The sequence below is a fragment of the Camellia sinensis genome, chromosome 15, assembly GCF_055761805.1.
Source record: "Camellia sinensis isolate YWXY chromosome 15, ASM5576180v1, whole genome shotgun sequence".
NCBI classification, from domain to species: Eukaryota; Viridiplantae; Streptophyta; class Magnoliopsida; order Ericales; family Theaceae; genus Camellia; species Camellia sinensis.
In genome coordinates, this window is record NC_138975.1 from 38,409,584 (window position 1) to 38,419,131 (window position 9,548).

General features: G+C 34.9%; 1 protein-coding gene across 1 annotated transcript; it reads right to left on the reverse strand.

Annotated features, from left to right (window-relative positions):
- Positions 1-486: 486 nt before the first annotated feature.
- Positions 487-4,323, reverse strand: LOC114305786 (protein PHR1-LIKE 1). Its single transcript, XM_082908177.1, has 6 exons — positions 4,309-4,323; positions 3,588-4,166; positions 3,289-3,466; positions 2,711-2,768; positions 1,822-1,891; positions 487-1,046 (listed from the first exon to the last, which is right to left on the reverse strand). Exons 1-6 carry the CDS (start codon positions 4,321-4,323, stop codon positions 1,017-1,019), a joined length of 930 nt encoding a protein of 309 aa, XP_082764303.1. The 3' UTR covers positions 487-1,016.
- Between the last annotated feature and the right edge of the window lie 5,225 nt (positions 4,324-9,548).

The window sequence follows — 9,548 nt, forward strand, 5'->3', positions numbered from 1 at the left end:
ATAGGGTCTGAATTGAGGAGAATGATCCAAATGACCTCATTACAAACCTGATTTCCAAATTAATACAAAAGAGAAGAGAAAGTTCCAACTCTCTAATGAAGGTTCATATGTGAAAATAATGAAAATATGAAATTTTTTGAAGACATTGGCAAATTCAAATAAGAAAATCCAAGCATTTACCCAATAGGCGAAATTCAGTCTATGTATCTCAAAAACTAGATCAAGGAATAAAATTACCTGGGATTAAATTCATAGCATGCAGCAAAAAGAACTATGAACGCAAGCTTATTATTGTATTCCATATGTGAAAAGCACTAATTAGCAAGGTAATGGACTAGCCTTCTGAGGGGTTTAAAACTGACCCCAAGCCAGCAACTGAAACGAGGGAAAGCATTAGCATAGTATATTTATGCCCAAGAAGGGGGAGGGGAGGATATGGACCAGGATTCTGGCTATGTTAGGATAGTTTTAGATAGGTTGGCTACTTTTAAAAATGAGGTTTAGTTGCTTGTTTTTCATGCCTGTTCTCATATTTTTCTGTTGTCTTGTATGCTTGGAATTCAATGTGGTTCAATGTAGTTACAGGGAGACATGCATGAAACAATTAGGATACATCAATTTGGTAAATTCGAGTTTGTTACATAAAACCAAAATTTGGGGGCTGTTTTATTATTAGAAGGTTGATGATACGTGCATCTCATCGAAGTAGAGCTAATCCCAGTTGGGTTCATAGGAAATTTCAACACTTGGAGGTTATTGAATGGTTGTTTCTTCTGCCAAAACTCTAGAAACATGTCCTGAGAATTTTAGAGAGAGAGAGAGAGAGAGAGAGAGAGAGCAAATCTGAACATCAGAGTTTCAAAGCTCCTTACATCATTCAGTATTAGCAAAGAAGTTTTCCAGGGTGGGGGCAGACAACGACGATGGATGACGCCTTCAAAGTATCACTTGCTTTGCATTGCTTCTCAAACATTATCAGGAGATGTCTCCCTTGCTCTTCTATTCTCAGCTGTAGATTATTTCTTTGAATCTGCAAAAAATAAAAACTAAAAAGAAAAGAAGAAAAAAAAGTGACAAAAAAAATCAGTATCCATAAATAATAGATGGCTATGGCAACAAGAGCCACCAATTTCCTACTATCATGGTTGCAACAAGGCCATCCGGCGGTAATTTCTAATGACAAAATGACAAACATCCATTTACTGGGGACATCAAAGGAAATGGAATTTTAAAGTTTAGAAAGATCGTTCTCGGTGATATGGATTAAGGGGGTTCTTGCATTTCTATATGTTGTTCTTGAGGAAGATGTATGAGATTCTTCAAGGAAAAAAATAAAAAGAAAACGGTACCTGCCTATAAATTATCTTCAATGGCTCAAGAAATTTATTTTTAACTTTTAAAATTTTGTTACTCAACAAGGAGAGTGTATGCAACTAGAATGGCTAACCAAATGAGTACCACAGTGAAAAAAAAGAAAATTCATGAACTAAAAAAATGCTTAAAGACTAGAAAGAGAAAGGAAAACAAGGTCAAATAATAAGCCAGTTTGGAATGGAGAAACAAATTCAAGGTGCCTTGTGTCTTGATTTCTGTAATTTCATTTTTTGTGATAACTATTAAAAATGAGCAAAACAAACCCTAATGGCTGGTTTTCAAGGCATGCATCAAGCTGCTAACAAGTCAGCAGCAGGCTTCAAATAGATCTAATAGTGGGAGCATTAAATTTTTTCTACTAGTTTTATTTCCAGTAAACTGCAATCAGGATCAAGAAGTGACAAATCAAATAAAAATAAAATCCATTTATGATAAACAAATCCATACCTCTAACTGCTCATGCAAGGGCTTTTGGACTCCCATCTGTAATCGTATTGCTTCAGTGAGCTCAATACCCCTGCCCACATATAAGTTAAGAGGTCTGAATAAATCCAGTCTAGCAATCCATATGGGAAACAACCTGATACTGAATTTGAACTAGTAGGTTAAGTTGCATCAAGAGGCAAAAAGCTTCGAAGGCATTGAGAGAGAGAGAGAGTGTGTGTATGTGTTTGTGTACCAAAATCCTTTTAAAAAAATTAAAACAAAAAACATAAAACGAGCTAATACTTGTCATAAAAAATGCAAGGCAACGCAAATCAAACAGTGGCATGCAGTAACAAGTCATTAGAATGTGTCGCCATCAGTGGTGAAATAATTCCATAAGCTACAATGCACCACCAATCTTGACCAAGAAATTTGTGTAAACTACTTGAGCTACTTTAGATGGAAAGAGTAGCTACTTAATTCCTGGTTAAAACACATCTCAAGGCAAAGATATAATTCCGGGTTCCCCAGACATAAATTGTAAAGTTGAATGCATATCACTTAACTGAGACAAGAAAAACTTATTAATAAAAATTATAAACCATGTATCTTTTCCCAACTTCATAAAACTGCACATCACCTCTAACGTTCACCATAATCAAGTCAAAATAGCAAAACATTTTAATTTCCCCATTAATATTTAGGAATATAAAAGCATGTCTAAGTTAATTCAATAATCCAGGCAACAATAGGTGAATGACAGTCTCTGGAAATCTAAATGAGTCACACAACTACCAGACGCATCAATACTTCAAAGATGTACGATATCTAATTCCCTTCAAGCACAAGAAGAAAATGCTGCGTTGCAAGATAGATATACATCTAAGTTCATCCAAGTCAATCTACTTGCGTTTTCAAGTCCAGAGATGCGACTTCCTCAATGCGGGTAAACTTTTTCTCTGAAGATCCTGCAAATCAAGAAAATGGCTAGCTTAATATGGTGCTGCCACAGCTCGTACACTTTTTCACCATTATTAGGTCCATGAGGTAAAGAATTCAAGATAACTACCGAAGTAAAAATTAGATTTAGGCCTAGAAATTTGAGCCAGGAAAAAAAAAAGAAAGAAAGAAGTCTGAGGGAAGGAGTTGACTTGCAAAGACAATTAGCATTTCATGACAGAGTACTGAGACTCGAGTAACCATGAAATACACAACCATAAGCATCACAACAAATGCCAATAAAATTGACAGTGAAAAAAAAGAAAGATAATATAAGAAATTAGTGTATTAAAGATCTACATCACGCAGTAAGTTACAAAAAAGGGAAAGCAAACTCAGCAAACAGGGAGATGAATAATCACAAGAAAATACAAAACGAATTACTGCACAGTGAAAGTTTCGAAAAACAGGAACGGAGCCAAAAAGGATCTCATAATTTTAGGGGCAAATGAGGCTAAGAAGTACTGTAAGGTGAGAAGAGTTACACACTTTCACTGCCACCAAGTTTATTGACTGCTTCAGCAAAGGCCTCAGGTGTCCAACACATGCACATTTTGGTTGGACCACCACTTGCTGTGGATGTGGAGTTAAGAGCATGAGGAGAATCCTCAGATGGAGCTGAAATCTGCTGGAGTACTTTGGACTGTTGTTCCGAATAATTTGTTACCTACAATAACACAATAAGGACACAACAATACAAATTAACACACTTTCCATTTTATTAACAAAAATGTGTGAAAAACGTGAAATGCTTTCTTAAGAGTCTTCTTTCCTGAGGAGGTTCTAACCTTTAGCTCAGGATCTTCAACAATGTTATCAACAAAAATTTCATTCAAATCAGAATTCAATGAATCATCATCATTTATTAGGTCAACCCAATCCTGCCAATCATTTTGTTTACTAAGGTCTTCAGTTGCCATGGCACAACCACCATTCACGCTGCTTCCAATTTGAATTTTCCTGCTAGAAGTATTTACAGGATAATCAAAGAAATCTGCTAATGAATCTGTAGACAAGGAATAAATTTTGCTTGATGCTACAGATTGGAGCATCGTAGAATGACAAGGAGCTAGTGGCATTGATGCCCCAGCATTTGTTGAAAAGGGAGACTTTCTTGAATGCTTTTCAGGAGGTGCAATGGAGGAAAGATAAAGATCATTGAAGTATCCTGAGGTAGATGAGAACATAGGACCAACAACCCTGCTGTTCGAGAGAAAAGACGAGTGAAGAGATGGAGAATTTGTATTCAGTTCTCTCTCCATGAAAACCTGTTGAGCGTTGGGCAACTTAGGATATTTCTCTTCCAAGGTGGAAGGAAGAACAGGCAAGGCTGATGAAAGAGCTCCTTGAAAAATGATACCGGAAACCTACAACAAAAGGAAGGTAAATCATACTATTATTATTACTTCTCTAAGGATACAGAAGAAAACACAACACATGAAAAATTTGACACTCAAAATTATGCCTATAACACCTATGAATTCGTTAGAATGAATTGTTGCACAATACAAGTTCCTCTGTCATAGGTATAGAGAATAGACTACAGAGCATTTGCACTGTGCATATTTTCAAAAGTTACCACAGATCATTTGCACTGCACATAGCTTCAAAAATTACAACACAAAGCCTTCTTCATACCTCTAAAATTTAATTATTTCTTCTAATAACTAAGCCCTGACATAGAGCACTTGCAAGTGTCTTCCAAAGAACTGTATATGCCCGCAACGTTAGGGAAAAATATTGGAGAAAATCGAAGGAACCAAAGTCATAATGCATAGATTTTTACATAATACACCTCCAAATGATGATCATGCTATAAGAGAAGTGTCGACTTGCTAAAATGTAGGCCCAAACATGATTACACTGAAGATCTTAGCCGTAGAATGAATAAACATACCCCAAATCGTTTAAAGGATAAATTACACTTTTTCACCCTTGTAATTTGACCCAAATTTACTTTATTATCTACGATTTCAATTTAAGCAATGTTAACATTTAAAGACTGATAGTAACGTCACATCCTAGCAATAAAAGTCTTTACCCAACCCATAAATCACAACTTAACTAAACTCAAATTGTTCAAATGCCCCAATAATGGATCATTTCCACCACAAAGGTCCATCCAATGCATGAGTTAATCAAATGGCATGCAAATAAAAAAAAAAAAGAGTTTTTACAATCCCCATATATATATAAACTCATATATATATATATATATATAGAGAGAGAGAGAGAGAGAGAGAAGCCAATTCAATAGGGAACCAATAAAGATGAGAAACAACAAAAATCGATGCAAACCCGAGATGGGTTATTCAGATTAACAATAACAAAGCAACATACATCCAGAAACAACCATCTATAGAAAGCAAAATAAGCATAATCAGCAAATGGGTACACAAAGTTCTTACATAAAATCAGAGAAGGCTCAGAGATTGAGATCTAGAAATCACTCCATGCCGGACAATCAAAACTCAGTGATTACAGGGTTGATGTTGTGTTGTCTACCAAGCAATAAAATATGAAAAATGTTTTACCACACAATTTCTCCCGCACAAACCCCCTGGAATGATGTGGCAAGGAAAAGGTAAATTAATGACCCATGCTCCTACACTCCTCTCTTTTCTCAAAACCTTTTAGCCAACCTTGCCACGTCATTCACGGGGCTTGTGGGGGAGGATTTTGTGTGGATGTAGCACTGCTGCTCTGCTAAATTTCAGTGAAGCCAACTGGTAAGATAATTATGTCCATGAAAAATGTAAGAATAACAAAATACTAGGGGAGCCTTCAACCCACTATACAGCTATACGCTTAAGTTCATAACCAATGCCTAAAATGGCCATGCAGGGTATGAGATATCAAGCAAATAAACATGTAAAAACCACAGACAAAAATAGACAATAATTGAAGTTCCAATGTCCGACTTGAAAACGAAGTATTCACCTATCTGAGAAAACCTAGAGAAAAAAATATCAAATTGTCAAGCTTGCCAACATAATCATCAACATCACAGCAACTCACTGACTAACATCACATGGTCAAGTTCCTAATTCACCAGTTGGAAGTGTTCATTGAAATATTTAACTATATTAACTGAAAACTCATAAATGCTCACTAAATGCAGCCCCCTAATAACAAGAATAAGTGACAAAGTTGTGTGATAACACTGTCACATAAGCAACATGCAACATGCACAATAAATAAATTCAAAATTATAAAACATTAACAGTGGTGGAAGTGTGAAATTTACCGGCCTAAGCATACATAGGCCAGCTGGTCCAAGCTGGGTGAGGACTGACCAGGTTCAGCCCCAATTGAGAATGACTTCTCCAAGATCGAGTTCAGACCGTTTAGATATTGGTCCACTCTGCCCAAACTCAACTCAGTGTCAGTGAAAGTGTGAGGTGCACTTAAGCCCAAAGGCCTTTAAAAGCCTAAGTGCAATCGCACGGCTAATTAAAGTATGGCACACTTTTTATAAAAATAGTGTACAATAAAAAATTATGCAGAATAAGTTTTTAAAAAATCAAATAGATATATATATTTAGCCTTTCAAACTCAAATGGTTATGGTCTTGTGCAATTGTACAAAAGTTGTTGGCACAAATTTTACATAGGCTTCTTCAATTTCTTAAAATTCTGAGTAAATTTGAAAACAATTGTTAATGACTTGTATGACGGTCACTTGACCAACCAATCATATACATTTAAACATAGCTTTTATATCATTTCTCCAGTGCTTTACAAAATTTTCATAACCCTAACATTTGATAGCCATTATCAAAATGAATTACATTGTTGAATCAAAATATACCCAAAAGGTAAAGACCAAAGTAATAGCTTCTATGCTTAACATAAGCAATGCCATACAATCCTAAAGAGTGCAATCATCATCCTCATTAAGCACAAGATCATCATCGTCATTACATATCCATTGTTCAATCAAGAAACTACTATTCTGCCAAGTAAGGAAAAGAAGAACAACCTCCAAAGCAGCATTGGCATCTCGGATAGCAGCATTGGGCTTCTTAATTTTGATAGACGTGTTAGCTGTAAGAAATTACAGAAATTTTTGTACATCAAATATAAGAACATAAACACAAAACATAGACAGAGATAAGGAGGATGGAGTGGAAGAAAGCACCCCTCTCTTTGTTTTTCTCCCTCCCTTCTCTCTTGACAATAATTTTGTATCAATTAAAAAACCTTGAATTTGAAGTTTTAAACAAGCTACATGTCCACTTGTGTACTCATTTTTTGATTTTCTCTTCCGTTTTCCATTGATTTGTACAATTCCAATCTATAGCTCAGACATTCACACATATAATATACATACACACATAACAGGCATGTCTATACTATATACCACTTGCCACGAAAAAATGTATGCATTTTATATATACATGTAATGAGAATTGTTTAAAAAGTGCAAGAAAAATAAAACAATAAAAAAACAAATAGATGCAAGGGTTGACAGTAGACAAGCATAAAGGTGCTTTGTTGAAATAGAGAAAGGACAACTGAGAAATGTGAAGGAAATAATTTTTGCAGAAAATAGAGGCTTTAATGAAACAACAGAATATGCTAAAAGTATAAGAAGTCATAAAGCAAGGCAGGCAGAATAATTTTTGTAATTTGGAGACTCTTAAGTGTTTCAATTTTCAACTGTGACAAACATCACGTGAAAGGCCACCACTGCCGCACTGGCGAGTAAGAAGTTGTTCCATAACCTCCCTAGTTGATATAAACATAATTGGATTCAATTTAGTGATAGATACGGATGCGTCAAAACCAAAAAAGAAAACAAGAAAAAGGGTAGTAAAGAACCTACTTTACGTCCTAGTTCATACAGGTATAGCGCAAAAGTTATGCTAATAATTCCATAAGCTTGGAAACTACAAAATAAAATGAGGAATGAAACAAACGGGTATACAAATTGTAGCATGTATAAGGATGTCCATTAGTAACAATTTAAAAAAACCAAACAAACAAACAAAACCAAAGCAAGTAGTACCACTACTTCAATATCTGAACCAATGCGATACGATGATCCATGGTGCATATCAATTTAAATGTCCTTACTAATCCTACAATTTTGCAAGATGAAGACAAAGTCTTTCAGCACATTTAGCCCAATGGAGTTCAAACAAGTACATAAACATAAAACCATGAAGTGTTTGTGTAACCTGTGATGGCCATGCTCCTTACGCCAATGATCGTCTCGTGCGGCCTTCGTAGAAAACATGTTGTGGCATATACCACATTCAACATGCTCCTTCTTGTGTCGCCTGTGATTATGATTTTGAAGCCCAAGAATGCGCTTAAAACTTTGGGTGCAGGAATAACAGTAGTAAGGTTTTGATGTGTTCTCCATAACATCATCTATTTCAAATAAGAAACCAAAATTAAAATCAAGACCAAGAAATAACAAATAAATGTCAATTTAGACACTCGGATCCTTTAAATTGTTACAATATGAAGAAGAAGATCAGATTTGCTAGTAAAGCAAGAGTTTTAGTCTCTGACATGAATTCCATATAAAAATTTCACATTTTGCTTGAATCATAATTTCTAGTCTTTCTACATAATTTACAACACCTCATCGGAGAATATTATATAATATATAAGTGGCGGAGCCAGGAAATTGAGTTAGAGGGGGCACTATTAATTATAATTTTTTATTTAAAAAAAATTATGATGAACATTAAGATAATTAATTTTATGAATTAAATTTAAGCATAAAAAATTACTTATTCATTATTAATATGAACAAATTAAAATTCTATAATAGTGTAGAATAGCTCGGTACGAAATGGTGATGTAAGTTTGTAATTTTAGCACAAAAATTTATAGATCAATATTCTTAATTTTAGAAAATAAAAACACATCGTTTATAGCACAAATTATTATAAAATTTATTTAATTTTTATTTGATAGAAAAATATTATAGAGATGACATTGCTTATAAATGATGTGATTTGAATAAAAATTATTAAACAGTCTTAGAATACCATATAACATTGCCTACGTGATGCTCAAAGCATGAGAAATCACAAATCACACTAAGCAGTCTATCAACTGCTTGAAAAATAATGAGTTTAAACTATTACATAAATAATACCACATAGTATTTTTAAAGTATCAAATAACTATTTTTTGTGAACAATACAATAAATCCTTAACAAAAAAATATGTTAAAAAAAATACATTTTATATATGACAACAAGACACACACAAAAAAAAAAAAAATTATTCTCAAAACTGAGGGGGGGGGGGCACGTGACCCCGTCGTCCTTCCTTCCCTCCGCGCGTATATGACACATCCATACCCATATTCATCCAATATCCAGATTTATGAAGGTCTCGAACTCGAGTCCATGTAACATATAGCATGAAATTAAATACATCACACATTATAAGTTCATCAATTTCTTGAATCAAAACTATATATACAAGATCACAGGCAAGAACAGAGCGTACTGATGATGCAGGACTGCAGATTAAATGGTTGAAGACACACTACAGATGATGAAGATGAGAATGACTGCGTGAATGAGAGAGAGAGAGAGAGAGAGAGAGAGAGAGAGAATGACAGTGCGTAAATGAGTTAGAGAGAGAAAAAGAGAGAAACGAGAGACGAGGGACGAGAGACGAGAGACGAGAGACAGGGTATATACTTTGGTGGGCGGGAAATTCAGTTAGGGAATGAGCCGACTTAACACCTGGCAAAGGACAGTGCGGAAAGGATCTGCG